The sequence below is a fragment of the Brienomyrus brachyistius genome, chromosome 4 (genome assembly GCF_023856365.1).
Source record: "Brienomyrus brachyistius isolate T26 chromosome 4, BBRACH_0.4, whole genome shotgun sequence".
In the NCBI taxonomy this organism is placed as follows: Eukaryota; Metazoa; Chordata; class Actinopteri; order Osteoglossiformes; family Mormyridae; genus Brienomyrus; species Brienomyrus brachyistius.
The window spans coordinates 24,131,202-24,149,545 of NC_064536.1; the positions used below are offsets into that span (position 1 = coordinate 24,131,202).

The 18,344-nt window shown below is 45.5% G+C and overlaps 1 protein-coding gene and 1 long non-coding RNA gene across 2 annotated transcripts in view; one reads left to right on the forward strand and one right to left on the reverse strand.

Annotated features, from left to right (window-relative positions):
* Window positions 1-18,344, forward strand: part of LOC125740155 (tripartite motif-containing protein 16-like) — a 148,172-nt gene that overhangs the window by 101,521 nt on the left and 28,307 nt on the right. Inside the window, exon 5 of the mRNA XM_049011003.1 lies at window positions 9,000-9,059. Coding sequence (XP_048866960.1) covers window positions 9,000-9,059 — 60 coding nt within the window. The remainder of the gene's footprint in view (window positions 1-8,999; window positions 9,060-18,344) is intronic.
* On the reverse strand, window positions 9,313-11,363 carry LOC125740168 (uncharacterized). The gene is made up of 3 exons (XR_007397462.1): window positions 10,154-11,363; window positions 9,586-9,711; window positions 9,313-9,397 (listed from the first exon to the last, which is right to left on the reverse strand). It is a non-coding gene; the product is annotated as an uncharacterized LOC125740168 (long non-coding RNA).

Sequence of the window (18,344 nt, forward strand, 5' to 3'; positions counted from 1 at the left end):
TTCTATCCTCATGCCGTAAGACTTCTTAACCAGGACATGACACCACTACCTCTTAAAAATTATACAGCTGATGCATAAACTGTCAACTGTATATACAACTGTGTGTATCTACTCTCCTAGGTCAATGCACACTGCACTTTAAATACATCACTTATTCCTGTTCACTGTACATTGCAAAACAATCACTTCATCTGTCACCACTTGCCACTATACGCACATTTGCAGTCAATGTACAGTCAGTTGTTCATAGTGCAATCCAAGATGCCTCTTTTCTTCTTTTTTCTTCTATTTTCTATTTTATTCTATTCTATGTATATATTGTTAAAGTCATTTTTATATTGTCTGCACTTTTTATATCCTCAACTATTGTAAATTGTAATTTAATTCTTGTTCTTGGAATTAAGGAAGAACATAAACTAACTCTGGCCTCAGTCCAAAACCACACCTATTGCCGCCTGAGAAGCAGGAAGCTCCTCCCACTCTCACACACAGACGACTGAGAGAGAAAACGAAACTGAAACCTATCAGAGTTTCTGGTAAAAATGGCAGAAGCACTGGATCCGAACCAGTTCAGCTGTCCAATCTGTCTGGATCAACTGAAGGATCCAGTGAGTATAGCATGTGGACACAGTTACTGTATGAGCTGCATAAAGAGCTTCTGGGATCAGGATGATCATCTTGGAGTGTACAGCTGCCCCCAGTGCAGACATACCTTCACACCCAGACCTGTTCTGTGCAGAAACACCATACTGGCTGAAGTGGTGGAGAAACTGAAGAAGACTGGACTACAAACAGCTACGCCTGCTGACCATTATGCTGGACCTGGAGATGTGGAGTGTGATTTCTGTGCTGGGAGAAAACGCAAAGCTGCCAAGTCCTGCCTCGTGTGTCTGGTCTCTTACTGTGAAACTCACCTCCAGCCTCACTATGAGTCTCCAGCTTTTAAGAAGCACAAGCTGACTGATGCCACTGGACATCTGCAGGACAAGCTCTGTTCCCAGCATGACAAACCCCTGGAGGTCTACTGCCGTACTGACCAGCAGTGTATCTGTGATATCTGTACAATGTATGAACACAGAGGCCATGATACAGTCTCAGCTGATGCAGGAAGGACGGAGATACAGGTCAGGCCAAAAATTTATATAAATAATTATATATATTAATTATATATATTATATAAATTATAACATTTATTTGAAATAAAAATGGGTTTTGTCTTAATGCATTTGAGTTTATCTGCTTCTCACACTCAGGACCAGCAGTTAAACGAGATGTTACAGTCACTCTGCAGGCCCCCTGCAACAATTTGTCAACCGGCAGCCATTTTGTTTCATTGACGCTTCCTTCTCATAGGCTTATCGCTCACGACTCCAAAAGCTCTTACGCCGACGCCCCGTTCCCCACTGCCGCGGACATTAGCTGACCGACGTGCCTAGACATGCAATACGCATAAATCCCCCCATAAAAACAGGATTGCTGTGTTTTTAGCGATATATAATAGGACATTTTGTTAAAAATAATCTGTTAACAATACACAACTACTGCTTTTACTGTTCAAAACTGCCAGACTCTCCTCTCTAGCTAGAAAAGCTTGACGCATCCGGTTACCCCGTTAAAATTATTGTTAAAAGTTTTATTATGCCTTAAAATATATTTAAAGGGTTGCATTAATAAATTCATGTAATGTATTTTATTCTTTTAAAGACTATTGATTCCAATTTGGTGCCATATGCTTTTATCTTGTAGGCCGTAGGATAGCGTCATTTCTACCGGCTATAGGCCGTGGTACGTCTGGGACATTATGCTTAGATTCTTTATTAATTATCGTTGGCTGTATGCTTTATAACACATTTTATACTTCTTTTACACACGTTTACTTATTTTATACACACTTTAAAATTCAGAAAACGATTTGCCTCAGCTGTTTTCAATAAAAGACAGTGATGTGTGGGGATCGTGGCTCTACGCACAAGCGCAACATGGAGAGAGAGCAAGAGTTATTTTAACAAGGATCGCCTGTGTTATTCCTTGATTCTTGTTGTTGAAATGCTTAGGATGTTTTATTTTAAATAACACATTAGCCAAAAAAGAGTTTCATTACTTAAAAAACGATGTGGTTAAAGGGGCTTATTTGAAATAAAAGAGCAGCATGTGTCCCCGTTGTTGTCGCCATTTTGAAATATGTGTCTGCGTGAGTGCACATGCGCGAGATTGGTGCAGTCTCGGGCAATCATTTCAACCGCGTTGTTCAAACAGGCTTGTCACACGTACCAGAACTGCGCTGTTTGTTGAACCATTACTGAAGCTGATACATGGTTATTTAGGTTCTTCATCAATTGTCATTGTCTAAATGATTTATATCCCACTCATACTAATTTAAAATAGCTATAACTGTCATGCCCGGCTCGTCCGCTCCTCGTGTGTGCCACTCCCCCTGCCTTCCCACGTGTATTTCCCTGATTGTACCCCACTGTATCTGATTACTTTGATTAGTCTTGTCTGGTTTTAAGTCCTGGTCTTACCTGTTAGCATTGTCTGTCATTGATGTTTGTATGCGTGAGATGTTTCCCTGCCCATGCTTCCCAATTAAAACTCCCGTTTTGCCCCGTTTTTACCTGTCCGCTTGCTCCTTGCACGCCTTGCCCGCACGATCGCCTGCCTGCTTGTACCCGATCGTGACAGAATGACTGACCACAAAAAGAAGAGCAAGCGGGCTAAACGGATCCCAGAGGAGACGGACATCAATCTGGGAGCCTGCATGCTATCCAGGCTATGGCTCCCGTCTGAGAAAGAGGAGGAACAGGTCCTCCTTCTCGCGGATTCGGAGCCGAAAGACTCCGTCCTCCTACCGCCCCTCGAGCGGTGCAACTACCGGCTGGAAAGACTGGACAACAGGAGAGGGATCCGGACCGGGAGAGACGCCATCCCGCGTGTGCCCCGCTTCCCTACTCGGGCCACGCTAACCTCACCCGCGCCGGACTTGCCTACCCCGCTACCAGCGGCAGCCACCCCGGAGGCGTTCACCGCGCCTCTCCCAGGGAGGACGGCTACCCTGGTGGACCAGTTTTTCACCCTCCAGGGTCTCTTTATAAGGGTGTTGGAGAGGCCGACACCCCCGGGAGACCGGAAGATGGAGGAACTTATAACGCGTTTAACGAGAGGCTTCGACGCGTTTACAGCCGCCTCTGGTCCAGAAAAACTCGAAGGGTTAGCAGGGGACTTTAGGCAGCTGATCCTGCTCCAAAAGGCGTCAGTCCCCGAGCTGGAGCAGCCGCCGCCGCCCACGGACCCCGCTCCCATGCAGCCGCCGCCGCCCGCGGACCCCGCTCCCGTGCAGCCGCCGCCGCCGGCGGACCCCGCTCCCGTGCAGCCGCCATTGCCGGCGGACCCCTATCCCGTGCAGCCGCCATTGCCGGCGGATCCCTATCCCGTGCAGCCGCCATTGCCGGCGGATCCCTATCCCGTGCAGCCGCCATTGCCGGCGGATCCCTATCCCGTGCGGCCGCCGCCCCCTCTGCAGCCACCTGCAGCTCCCGGGCCGGCGCCCCCTCTGCAGCCACCTGCAGCTCCCGGGCCGGCGCCCCCTCTGCAGCCACCTGCAGCTCCCGGGCCGGCGCCCCCACAGCCTGACCGCGCTCCTGTTCCTGACTGCGCTCCTGTTCCTGACCGCACTCCTGTTCCTGTCCCGGCGTTCCCTGCTGCAGCTCCAGAGGTGCTCCCTCTGCCTGTTGACCCTGTTCGGGTCCCTGTCCCTGTCCCTGGCCCCGCTCCTGTCCCTGGCCCCGCTCCTGTCCCTGGCCCCGCTCCTGTCCGTGGCCCCGCTCCTGTGACCCCTTGTCCCTCGCTCCGGCGAACTCGACCCCGACCGAGGGTCATAATGTCTGTGTCCCGTAAGGGGAGGGGACACAGACGCAGGACGGGGGTCCCGCCCGCCCTGCCCCCTGGCTCGCCCTCCGTCGCCTGCGCTGGGGCTCGGGGGGCGCCTGCGGTTCCTGGCCCTCCGGGTCGGCTGTCGCCTGCGGGTCCCCCTCCGATGCCTCGTCGCCCTGCCTCGCTCCCCCCTCCGGTGCCTGGTTGGTCGCCGGGGGACTCCCTGACGGCGGCTCCTCGGTCGCCTGCGGGGCCCCCACCTTCGGCCCGTCGGAGGACGTCGCCGCCTGCGGCGGCTCCCCCCCTCTCCTTGCCTTCGCCCTGGCCCCTTCCAGCTCCCTCGTCCCCTTCCCTGGTGCTCCCTCCTGCTCCCTCCCTGGCCCCTCCGCGGGTCCCTCGCCCTGTCTCCTCGGCCCCTCCGAGTTCCCCTCCGCCTCCGGCCTCCCGGCCGCCTGCGGCCCCTCCGGCTGCCACCCGTCGCCCGCTGGGTTTCCCTCGGGCTCCCCTCTGTTCCCCTTCCTTGTCTCCCTTCGCTCCTCCCTTTGTCCCTTAGGTCCTCTCTCCTCCTTCCGCCTTTGTCCCGCCTCTCTCTGCTCCCTCTGGCTCTGTTCCTCCAGTCTTTGCTACCCGTCCTCCTCTGTACCCTCCGTTCACTCCTGGCCCTTGTGTCCCGCCTGTTCCTTCTGTGTCCCCTCTCTTTCTCTGTCGGTCCGTGTTCCCCGTCCTCTGTCAGGTTTTGTCCCTGGTCCTGTCTTTGTGCCTGTTCTGTCTTTCTGTTTAATTCCCGGTCTCTTGTTCATGGTTTTGGGTTTTGTTTTTCAGGTCTTGGTCCCCTCGTCCCGTTCGTCGCCTCCTCCTGGGCGCGCCCGGTGAAGCGCGCCTTTGGGGGCGGGCTCTGTCATGCCCGGCTCGTCCGCTCCTCGTGTGTGCCACGCCCCCTGCCTTCCCACGTGTATTTCCCTGATTGTACCCCGCTGTATCTGATTACTTTGATTAGTCTTGTCTGGTTTTAAGTCCTGGTCTTACCTGTTAGCATTGTCTGTCATTGATGTTTGTATGCGTGAGATGTTTCCCTGTCCACGCTTCCCAATTAAAACTCCCGTTTTGTCCCGTTTTTACCTGTCCGCTTGCTCCTTGCACGCCTTGCCCGCACGATCGCCTGCCTGCTTGTACCCGATCGTGACAATAACAAAAAGAGCTAAATAGGTCCTAAATTCTTGGCCGTTTCTACACCGCCCACCCGTTGCTACACGATAAGAAAAAACCCCTCTGCTTATCTAACCTATCTAGCATGACAGTACATAGTCTGGGCGCTTGGGGGTTTAATCTACCAAAGTTATTAAAGTGTTTTTTGATGTATGTTGCTAAATATCGTTCACTAGTTCCTACAGTTATTAAATTAATAATAAACTAACACAACAAAAATAATAAACAAAATACAACTAAATAGTTTTTATTCCTTAAATGTTATTGTTTAAAAATGTATACTAATGTGTCATACATATTTTCAAGTAATAGTGTTTTATTCCATTTGATTAACCAGACATAGATAAATTTAGCTAAATATAGCTAAACAATACGAGGTGTTGTGTTAGAGATCTACTTTTATTTAAATTAGAAATAGATTATTTTATATTATTTACAAATAAACAAGACTAACATATAGAGTTAATGTGCATTCTGCCAGGATGGTGACGTGCTTCTCACAATCCAGAGTCAACAGTTAGCATCACGACAATTTCCGCTGGTAGCCATTTTGTTTCTTGTTTTCTGTTTCTTGATACAAGAAGTCGGCTCTTTAAAGAAAATACTGTGTGGCGCTACAGGAGAGCGAGACAGAGAGAAAGAGAGCACATACGCTTATTTAAACAAGAATTAACCGCGTTACTCCTTGATTCTTGTTGTTGAAATGCTTAGAGCGTTTTACTTTATTATTCACATTGGCAGAAAAAGTGCTTCATTACTTAAAAAAACGTTATGGTTATAGGGTTTTATTTGAAATAACAGGCGCTCCGCTGGTGTCGCCATTTTGAAATGTGTGTCTGCGTGAGTGCGCATGCGCAAGATCGGGGCCGTCTCAGGCAATTATTTCAGCCGCGTTGTTCAAACAGGCCGGTCGCATGTATCCGAGCTCTGGGACTTTCTCATTTCGACCTATTTCTTCTAAACGTTTGCTGTTTAAATGCTTTATTCAACCTAACACTGGTAAATACCGCTAAAGTCTTTCTTTTAATGTTGGTTAAATGTAATGAGTTTAAGTGTTTCCTTCTTTTAAAACGACGTGCTGTATGTTTATTGGTTTCGCTTGTGCTTGTTTAAGCACAGCATTTGGTCTTCTGTTTCTTTCGGGCATGCTTGTACTTGTTTATATTCTGCCTGCTTTTCTTTCTCTTAAAATAACGCTAAAGTTTTTATTCTTTAAAACATTTTGATACTTTCTTTTAAAATATGCCGTGGCGTTTCTGCCTACTAACAACACGTGGTTACGGCTGGACGGACCCCACGCTGGACGTGTATGCGCTAGCGTGCATTCATCCTGCTATATGTTTTATTATTCCTTAAGAACGTAATGTATTTTCATTCTATTAAAGTTTAACAGCAACCCTTATTACCCAAACCATATGTCTCCCTATCAATAACACGTGGCATAAGCATGTGTAGTATGGAGATAAGCCCCTGACCAATCATAATAAGAGACATGCCCCCTCCTGCTTGTGACGTAATAGATGGGAAGAGCATTAAGCTCTGCCCAAAGTACCACATAATATTTTTTTCAGCTCAGTGCAATGGTGGTTAGATAAAGGCTCTATGTCCAGTTTATCCTACCTACAGTCAATCAATCATTTAAGAATATTCATCCATCTCCATCAATCCATCCATCCATTACTTATTGACGGTCAGGGCCATGGGGAGCACCTGGAGCCTTTTCCAGGCAGCATAGGGTATAAACCTGGGATCCACCCTGGACAGGATGGTTAAAGAATTTTATCTCTGCTAATGAAATAAACTTGTTTTGTCATCTTGTTTCCTGTCTGTAGAAACAAATGGGAGAAACACAGAAGGAATTTCAGCAGATAATACAAATGAGAGAGAAGGAGCTGCAGGAGCTGAGAGAGGCTGTGGGCTCATTCAGAGTGAGTATGAACCTGAGGAGAAGATAACAGCTGGCTTGTGATCATCTTGAATTAAGACTCTTCCCCAGAGTCAACAGATTTATAGAGTCATGTGGATTAATCATACTAAGGCCACTGTGGGTTATTCTGGGTCAGAGGTTTGATGGGACAAAGGTGCCAGATATCAGTGTCACGAGACAGAACAGGAACAGGGCACCCAGACAGGGTGCAGTCAAAGAGCCAAATCACAGTATGGGAATCAAAGTCGGGGTTGCTAACAGAGATGGGAAAGCGGGTTAATCTACCCAGGGAATTGAGGGAAAAGGGGAACATTCATGGGGACACAGTGAAGGCGAGACACTCAGGCTCACCTAGATGGGGGTCGGGATCAGCAGTCACTTGGGTGGGAGAGTCTGGGAGATCAGGCAGACAGAGTCACAGGAGGAACCTCACAGAACCAGGGAGAACCGGGGCAGAGAAACGCTCAGCAGTCTAGCATAATAAGATGAAAACATTGATAAAGCCATTTTAGCAGCTTTACCAGGTTACAGGGGTTGTCCTACTCATTTGGAAAAATGCCATTTAAGGTAGGGGTGGCATGGTGGTGCAGTGGTTAGGATTGTTGCCTCACACCTCTGGGGCCCGGGTTCGAGTCTCCGCCTGGGTTACGTGTGTGGAGTTTGCATGTTGTGGGGTTGGGTTGCTCCCTGTTTCATGCCCATTGCTTCCGCAATAGGCTCCAGATCCCCCTGCAATCCAGTAAGATAAATGGAAAATGGATGGCCATGATGGATGGTTTGAGAAACAGAAAATTTTCATACAAATGAACACCATGAGGTTACCAATTAAACTGAGACCTAAAGGTGACACCCAACCTGCCACCAGTCTCTGCCAGATCCCTGCAGCTGACAATGTATGAGCTTAATGAGTGATCATTTCTAATCAGTGCTGGCTGGGTTTCAGTACCTGAGGCATCCAGCATGGTGACGCTCCAAACCCCAGCCCTGTGCTGTTTTTATACCTCCTGTCAGGTACATTGTACAATGAGGCTCTCTGAAGTCTCAAAATGGGCCAATTGTAAATTACTGTCCTCTGCTCCCTGTGTCACCAACAGAGCTCAGCACAGTCAGCAGTGAAGGACAGCGAGAGGACCTTCACTGAGATGATCCGCTCCATTGAGAGAAGACGCTCTGAGGTGATACAGCTGATCAGAGATCAGGAGAAGGCTGTAGTGAGTCAGGCTGAAGGACACATGGAGATACTGAAGCAGGAGATTGATGAACTGAAGAGGAGACACTCTGAGCTGGAGCAGCTTTCACACACAGAGGATCACATCCATTTCCTCAAGGTAACAGAACAGCTAATTTGGCAATAAGAAAACCAGAGTATTCAAATGGATGCATGTTCTCATTTGTATTTCAACTAGTCATTTGTCAAATGTTAATGGTCCTGCTCATTCCATTACAATACACATTTGTTATTATGAAGCTGTTTAATCAGACTGTGTGTCTGTAGAGGTGCCAGGATCTTACTGTCGTCCCTGAAGCTGGATTTGGACCCAGAATCTCTGTCTATCCACACCGCTCTTTTAAGAAATTGAGGAAGGTGATTTCTCAACTGAAGTATCAACTGGAAAATGTTTGCGAAAAGAAAACAGCAGAGATCCATCACACAGGTTAACAAATAAATATATTTTCCTATCTGTTCATATAAATATATAGACCATGCAGAGAGTATGCAGTGCAGTCAGCCTCACATTTGTGTGAACAAGTCAGTTTCTGTTTCCAATAAGACTAAATCTTTGTGAAAACTGATGATTTAGCTCCACATTCTACAGGCTGTAAAACGCAGATCACATGAATCATGTTTGTTTTGCATTACAGAATCCAAAACTGCCTGTTATTGTCCCTCATAATGATAATACCCTACTGCTGGTGTCTCCACAGTGAGTGACGTCCATCTCCCAGAAGTAAATTCCTTTTACTCACATCCCTGTTTCTCTCTGTCTCCTTCTAGTTACCAAAGACGCCGTCCTATCAGCATTAGTGCCCAGGACCAGAGCAGAATTCTTACAATGTGAGTCTGTTCACACACACGCTTCTCTCTCCCTGTATGAGGTGGAGTGTGTTTTATTGTATTTTGTTTTCTTCTGCTAGAGGAGCTTCTCTTTCTCTCTCCTGCTGACTCCTGGTCTTTCACATTTACATGAGCTGTTTATGTCAGTAGCCTTTGGATCCAATTGCAAGGCAAGTTCATTCAGGGGCTTTCCCACAGCACCAGGAATGGTACATTTTGTACTTTACCTTTTCCATTGCCTTCCAGCTACGGACCAGTACCAAAAGTTCCTGTAGCCAAAGTAGCTGAGGTACTTTTTTGGTATTTCATACTTGAGGTGGGACTTGCAAACACGTTCACTGTTAATTTAAAAGACATTTTAAAAAAAGCCTAAAAGCTAAACAAACAAATAAATAGTTAACTAAAAAGAAGTTATTTTGTAGAGGCAGCGTATGACTAAACTATTACAGATTTAATACATTGATAAGCAGCAGCAAACAGTAACACTTTAAGCCCTGATTATAATGAGCTGACAGTGTTAGCCGACCTCAGGTCTTCAGGAAGCTTGTTCCACAGACAGGGAGCATAGAGACTAAAAGCCGCTTCACCCTGCTTGGTCTTGATTCTGGGACACTGAGTAAACCTTTCCCAGATGCCCTCAGGGGTCTGCATGCTGCGTAACATTAAAGGAAATCAGAAATGTATTTATGTCTGAGACCAATTAGTACTTTGCACAAAGGAGTAATATTTTACAACGAATCCTGTGATGCTCAGGAAGCCAGTGCAGTGATTTAAAGACCGATGTAATGTGCTCTTATGCTATTATGTAATATTATCTTATGGTAAACCGGGCTGAAGGCAGCACTGAGATCCAATCATACTTGACTGAACTATTGACTATTTGTAGCACATCTGATGATTAAAAATATCAACATCAAAGGAACTTGCAGATTGAGTATCAAGGCAGCTAGCTGTAGGCCTAAGCTGTTGAACAATTTCTGACAAGGTTGACCAGTCTAGGTCAGGGGTCAGCGACCTTGACTACTTTTTGTAGTAAATCATCACCATTCGTTCCCAAGTCTTTGTAAAAAACTGGCATATCCTCTTTGACTTACATATTATAGCAGCTGAGTTCAGAGTGGTGAGGACATTTTGCGCTGCTCGGTCAGCAGTTACAGTAGTGAAGTGCAGAGTGAAGGGCAACTGCAGACAACTGCAGAGTCAAAGGAACTTTACAACAACAACAACAACAAATTTATTTTTATATAGCGCATTATCACAACATTACATTGTCTCAAAGCGCTTTACAGTATCCTCACCCAAAGCCCCCAGTGAGTAAGCCATAGGCGACAGTGGCAAGGAAAAACTCCCTAGAAGGAAGAAACCTTGAGAGGGACCAGACTCAAAGGGGAAGCCCATCCTCCAGGGGCCGGCAGGGATAGTCAAATAGAGAGAGGAGAGCAAGGAAGATAAGCCAATGCCGAAGCCGAGTCTTCTTCCAATTGCCAGGCAACCAGAGGTAAGGCAGCGGGTCATACATGGAAGATCAGAACGGCGAGCTGGATGCAGGGACGTCACTGGTGGTGGTCAGGTGTGCTGGATATCTTGATAGATTGAGGTCTCCAGGCATCACCCCCCAGGAGGAGTAGGGGAAATAAAATGTACAATTAGGCATAGTAGAGGAGGCTATTGGCAGTGCTAAAAGCTAGGTGAGTACAATATGAAGTGCAATCTGCAAGCTCCGGCAGATATGGCTATGGCAGCATCAGTAGGAGGGAGAGGCAAGTGGGAATGCCGGCATGGGGAGTCCCTGAAATGTCAGCACTCCAGTTCCACAAGAGATTGCAAAGCTAGAGTGACAGCACTGACAATCCAGTTCATCCAAAGCCAATGGCACCGATCCCCACCCAGCTCTACACCTCACACTACAGGTCTGACTGGGAGTGAAGAGTTAGCTAGGGCTAGAACTAGTGTCCCTATACGCTAAACTAAACAGGTGTGTTTTTAGTCTGGACTTGAATATTGAGAGTGAACCTGAAACCCGCACATCCGGTGGAAGACCATTCCACAGCTGAGGAGCTTTGTAGGAGAAAGCTCTGCAGCCTGCCGTAGCTCTTTCTACCCTAGGCACTAACAGATATCCCATGGCTTGAGAGCGAAGCAAGCGTGGAGGGTTGTATGTGGTCAGCAGTTTACTAAGGTATTCTGGTGCAAGGCCATTTAGTGCTTTATAAGTTAATAGCAGTATTTTATAGTCAATTCGAGACTTAACTGGCAGCCAATGAAGAGAGGATAAGACCGGTGTAATATGATCAAATTTTTTAGTGTTTGTTAGACACACCCCCACTCTTTACTCAAGAGAGGGGGTGTGAGGGTGAATACTATCACTACAGAGCTGAACAATGTGGTAATATTAGTCACCTTTGCGCTCTTGCATGTTCGAGTGATTTACAACTGACATGCCCCCCCCCCCCAAAAAAAAAAAACTATCTGTCTTTCTTTTTTGTAAATACGTCTAGTTTTGTTTTTGCCTTAAATGCATGTACACCTCTATACCATTAAAAAGTCGTATCTCAAACCCCCTTCTCTACCCAGCAGCTCTTTGTAATTCTTCGGTCAGACATTCAGGATAAAATGGCTCTTTGCTTTAAAAAGGTTGCCAACCTACCGATCTAGGGGGTGGAAAAGTGCAACGTATAGTGATTTGCCAGCCAAAGACCTGATACTCAGTAAAGTTAAGATTAATGTATTAAACACATTGTCTGACCCAGTCTGTAGGTGTCACTCAACTGCAGTCAGATTAGATAGAGTAGCTGTGCGCTTTGATGCACTTTGTTCCCCCTGAAGTCAGTCAGAACAGGAATGGCTGACACTGGGGCTACTGCTCACTGCCTAGTGTGGGCTGTAGCTACAGCAGTGGATCCAAACCAAGTAAGCGGGGGGGTGGGGCTTAAGGGCCCAGGCTGTCCTAGATGTCAGCCTGCACTGTAATGCTGAAAGCAGGGAGGCTGCCCTCGCTTTGTTTGGGTATCAGGAACTTTTTGGTCCCACACAGTAACAACTAATCAAGGCCTTTTATCTGCATCCTTAAGCCAAGTTCACACTACATGATTTTAGCCACAATTTTCTGCTTGATGACACTTTTTGGTGGCCGATAATGAGCAATGAGCAGCCAATTATAGCGTAAGACATGGGGTGATTGGTGCTAAAGAGGTGTAAAAAGTTAAATTAGTTTATACAGTATACTGTTCTTAGTATTCAGGAATGTGTATGTGATTATACATTCATGTCTTTATTGTGATGTGTGTGTTTTTTGTCCTGTATGTAGATGGATTTTCATGCGTTCAGGTGAATTTTTGTGTGAGTGTCATTTTAGACAACATCCAAAGATCCACTGAAACAGAAAATCACTTAATTTCATTTGTCAGTTTCTTTTTTCATTTTTTACAAACAGGGAAGGTTTGCATGTAAAGATGACTAGTTCGTTATTTGAAAATGGTTATTTTAATAGGTAATTTAAAACAAAAAACCCTTTATATTTGTTCTTTTTGCACATACGCTGAGTATACCTTTATTGAGATTCGTTAGTATTGTCCTAAGTCGGCACCCATAGTCTCCCCCAAACTGGCTGTGACACAGAGCATCTCCTCAGTCTGCGCTTAGCGCTGCTGGAGGGAGGTGAGTGTGCGAAGTGGTTCACAGGATGTTCATATTATGATGTAAAGACAAATTCACTTTTAACAGTAATGTTTGGTGTACAATTATATGGTTAAGCATTTGAAATGTATCCATTTTGAGCATGTTTCTATGCATTTCACTTATGTACATAAGCGACACTGAGGAGTTATAATAAACCCTAAAACCTGGATAGAGGGGTTCAGATTTATGTACAGCGACACTGAGGAGTTATAATATAATATAATTTATATTAATAATATAATATTCGACCAGTTGTTTTCAGGATATTCTGGACTACTCTGATAAGTCATAAGCTGATGTGTTAATGCTGTCACGCCCGGCTCGTCCGATCCTCGTGTGTGCCACGCCCCCTGATTATCCACGTGTGCTTCCCCAGTCGTACCCAGCTGTTCCTTGTTATTTCTCTAGATCTGTCAGGTTCGCCGGGTAAGCGGACTAGCAGGCAAGCGGGCAGGAAGCAGGCAAGGAGGCGAAAGTCGGGATAAACGGGGATTTATTAAGGTGCAGGACAGAACAGGTCGGAACACTAGCACTGACATTAACTAACATCAATGACGGACAACCAGGCAGGGCAAGACGTGGACTAATAAAGAAAAGACAAGGCGAAATAACAAGGAACAGCTGGGTAGGATTGGGGAAGCACACGTGGATAATCAGGGGGGCGTGGCACACACGAGGATCGGACAAGCAGGGCATGACAAATGCTGATGCAGTCTTGATATTTTTTTGTCTTGACATCATCGATGTCATTTTTCTATGAAGATAAACTACTAGCGCATATTGAAATTTCTCAGATTTTAGTAAATTAAAATATATGCCTCATTGCGCACAGGGTTACTCTGGAATACTTTAGCGCACAATGTTGCGTCTTGGACACCCGGATCAGGTAAATTCTCTCGATCGTGTCTGTGTGTTATATCTCTTCAAAGTTACCAGCCTGAGGTTGAGTGCGAAAAGCAACGCATTTTGCTTTTGTCGGATTTTAAGGGTTATTTTTTTGATAAATGTTGTTTATAGTTTTATTAACCTGAAATGCATCCTGTTAGTTTAGCACGTGCCATCTGACATTTCCTGAGCTATTTCATATAATTGAATTTCTGCTTCGTTTTTATATTTTATGAATAATAGCTTTCGGGCTAAAGTGCAGTTGGGTCCCCAGTGAGTCTCTCAGCACGGCGTGTCTCACAGCGCAGGGGGCAGCCGGAGCGCCGCAGACTCGGGCGGCTACATGAGTATATTGGGAATAAAATGTGTGTATTGGAGCGAGTTCTGTGTTACTGAGTGTGTGAGGTGTGACAGTGATAATGATGGAGTTGCTGGGCTTCGTCATGGGATTAATCGCTCTTCCTCTTGCCTACAGACTCCTGCCAGCTGACGCTGGACCCCAACACAGCAAACAGGTTCCTGTCTCTGTCAGAGGGGAACAGGAAGGTGACACGGGGGGGAGAGGAGCAGCCATATCCTGACCATCCAGAGAGATTTGACTGGTGGCCCCAAGTTCTGTGCAGAGAGAGTCTGACTGGTCGCTGTTACTGGGAGGCTGAGTGGCGTAGACGTGGAGCCCGGATAGGAGTGACTTATAAAGGAATCGGGAGGAAAGGGGAAAGTGCTGACTGTGGGCTTGGAGCCAATGACAAGTCATGGATGCTGATCTGCTCTCCTGACAGTTACTCTGTCCTGCAGAATAATAAACAGACTGTCATACCCATAGAGCCCTCAGGCTCCCGCAGAGTAGGAGTGTATCTGGACCAGGCGGCTGGTACTCTGTCCTTCTACAGAGTCTCCTCTGATAGACTGACTTTCATGTACAGCCTCACCTCCTCATTCTCTGAACCCCTCTATCCAGGGTTTAGGGTTTATTATAACTCCTCAGTGTCGCTGTGCATGCTGGGATAGCTCACTGTGTGCTGGAGGAATCATTTTTACCTTATCAGAGTGTCACATATCTCTGCCTCTCTATGGGAAAAAGGTAAAATCTCTGCTTTTTAACCAGTATAACCCTTTTTACTCTGTCTGACGTGTGACGTATAGTAAACAAAATGTGACCGGGTTCAGCAAGCTGAACAAACATGGAAAATGTTTTTCTCTCTGATTAAAATGTAATGAAATGTAATCCTGATTGGGGCGGTTCCCCTCCCCTGTAAATGTACATTTTATATATTTCTTTATGTATATTGCATTTGCTGCCTGTACACTGACAATGAAGGCTTCATATTCTATCCTATCAATGTCCTGGTTCAGCTCTGCTCTAAGCGGAGCAGAACACGGCCTTCCAGCAGGTATTGCTGTGCCAGGGGGTGTCACATTAAATGCTAAAGTGTTAAACCATATAACAGCATGGTACACAGCATTAAATCATAACGCAGCGTGGTACACAGCATTAAACCGTATTGCAGTGTGGTGCACAGCATTAAACTATATCGCAGCGCGGTACACAGCATTAAATCATATTGCAGCGCAGTACTCAGCATTAAACCAAATCGCAGCGTGCTACACAGCATTAAACCATATCGCAGCGTGATACTCAGCATTAAACCATATCGCAGCGTGGTACACAGCATTAAACCGTATTGCAGTGTGGTACACGGCATTAAACTATACCGCAGCGCAGTACACAGCATTAAACCATATCAGAGCGCGTTGTACGGCATTAAACGATATCGCAGCGCATTACACGGAATTGAACCATATCGCCGCATGGTACACAGCATTAAACCATATTGCAGTGTGGTACTCATCATTAAACCATATCGCAGCGCGGTAAACGGCATTAAACCATATCGCAGCGCGGTATATGACATTAAACCATTTCGCAGTGCGGTACTCGGCATTAAACCATATCGCAGCGCGGTACATAGCATTAATCCGTATCGCAGTGTGGTACACAGTATTAAACCATATTGCAGCATGGTACACAGCATTAAACCATATCGCAGCGAGGTATTTGACATTAAACCATATCGCAGTGCCGTACTCGGCATTACATTTACATTTACAGTATTTGGCAGACGCCCTTAGCCAGAGCGACTTACATAAGTGCTTTGAGACTCTGCGATGAAATTCCGATGCTAGCTCAATAAGGACCCAGGCTATGAATACCATCTGTCTGAAAACTCCGTTGAGAAAGTGCAGAATTTTTTTTTTTTTTTAACACACACCAGAAAAAGAGCCGAGTAAGAATACAGAAGTACTACGTCAGGTATTTCAAACCAGGCATTAAACCATATCGCAGCGCGGTACACAGCATTAATCCGTATGGCAGTGTGGTACACAGTATTAAACCATATTGCAGCATGGTACACAGCATTAAACCATATCGCAGTGTGGTACTCATCATTAAACCATATCGCAGCGTGGTACACAGCATTAAACCATATCGCAGTGTGGTACTCATCATTAAACCATATCGCAGCGCGGTATATGACATTAAACCATTTCGCAGTGCGGTACCCGGCATTAAACCATATCGCAGCGCGGTACACAGCATTAAACCATATCGCAGCGTGGTACTCATCATTAAACCATATCGCAGCGCGGTATATGACATTAAACCATTTCGCAGTGCGGTACCCGGCATTAAACCATATCGCAGCGCGGTACACAGCATTAAACCATATCGCAGCGTGGTACTCATCATTAAACCATATCGCAGCGCGGTATATGACATTAAGCCATTTCGCAGTGCGGTACACGGCATTAAACCATATCGCAGCGTTGTACACAGCTTTCAGATGATGCATGCAATATAATGGAAATTGAGAATCAATTCAACAACACTGGTTAATTATACTATTCTAAACATCATATTTTAGTTTTCAGATTATACTAATCCTTTTGAGAGTTTACATTCATAAATACCTAAATTGTTCACATATGAGAATTACCTTCAGATGGTATCCAGGACTTCTGATTTGTGAAGGCTGTGGTTGAAGTGGTAGTAGGGAAAACAAGTCTGCATGGTCTTGGAAAAACAAAGCAGAAGGGGGAATAACAATTCCATAGCTTAAATAAAATAATGAACTGGTAATTATTCAATGTCTACTTCTGGATAATCAAAGAAAATAATCTGCTTAAGAAAATAAAGAGAAAAGCAGGGGGAAATGCATCTATATCTGGCAAATGCCGAGCCGCACATAATCTCGTAGTGGTCACCGAGCTCCGGTTACTGCCTTTTGTTTAGGTCATGCTCTCCACGTAGGGCATCTATAGGTTGCCACATCATTTCCACAGGGAGGGGTGGGTTCTTCACCCAGGGAAAAGTCCTGCGACTTCCGACATTAGCAGCCTGCAAGGGGGTTAATATTTTAACTTTAGCTGATTGTGGGGCCTCAGGTAAACATCTGTGACTCTGCTGCAGTCCTGCTTCCTCTTCACTGTCACTCAAAGCACCGTCCAGAAGTCTGCTACCTGGAATTAAGACATTAAACATTTGAAAATCGTCAAAAAACTATTTTTTTTCTTGAGGAAATAAAAAATTAAGAACCATAAATACTGAAAGACGAATACGTACATTTTTCTCCTTTTCTTTTTTCCAGGCTCTTCTGCTTCTGACTGGAGGTCTGACCGTTGTTCAACTTCCCGTAATTTTCGTCTCCCTTCCTCATAACTCTCTGTTATAAACATCACTCTGACTTCCCACTGTATCCAGCTGTGGTCTGGAGTCACCAGATGCTTAATTGCTGAATCCAACTGCTTCCCTTTATAGGGGGATCAGTGATGGACACCATTTTTCATCCACACACCAGGCCCCAATTCTACCTAATCTGTGTCCTTAAACTCCACGATTTTGAACATCCATTCATTCATCCATTTTCCAAACCGCTTATCCTACTGGGTCGCGGGGGGTCCGGAGCCTGTCCCGGAAGCAATGGGCATGAGGCAGGGAACAACCCAGGATGGGGGGTCAGCCCATCGCAGGGCCACACCGGCATCAGCACTACATAATTTACAGTGTCTTCAAACTACAAACTCCAAATCCTAAATTGTCATTATGGACACATTTATATGGAAGCCTTGTAGATGGAACCTTAGTTGTTGCCAGAATTCCACTTGCTCAAATGAAGGAGAGGCACAGCTACAAATTTACCTATGTATGACAATCTGACATATTTATGTGAGCATTTATTAAGTTTTAATGTTGTTTTGAGAGTCAACGGTAGATTGTTGACAACATACTGTAGATCCCAAGTTCACACAACTTTAAAGGTTCTCATAAAATGATTTCTTCTCCTGATTTTCCTTAATCACAACATAAACTTTGCCTTTTAACTCCAGAATAATGGCAACCAACGCACTGCAATCATCAATCTTACTTTCTACCTTAGACACATTTAATGTTAAACATAAGAACATAATTTACAAACGAGAGGAGGCCATTCAACCCATCAAGCTCGTACAGTAAATAATAGCGCAGTTAAAATCTTATCTAGCTCTGATTTAAAGGAACCCAGGGTTTTAGCTTGCGCTACACTAGTAGGAAGACCATTCCATACTCTAACCACATGCTGTGTTAAGAAGTGCTTCTTCAAATTCATTTTAAAATGTTCTCCCGCTAATTTCCACTTATGGCAATGAGTTCTAGTATTTAAACTAATATTGAAATAGCCA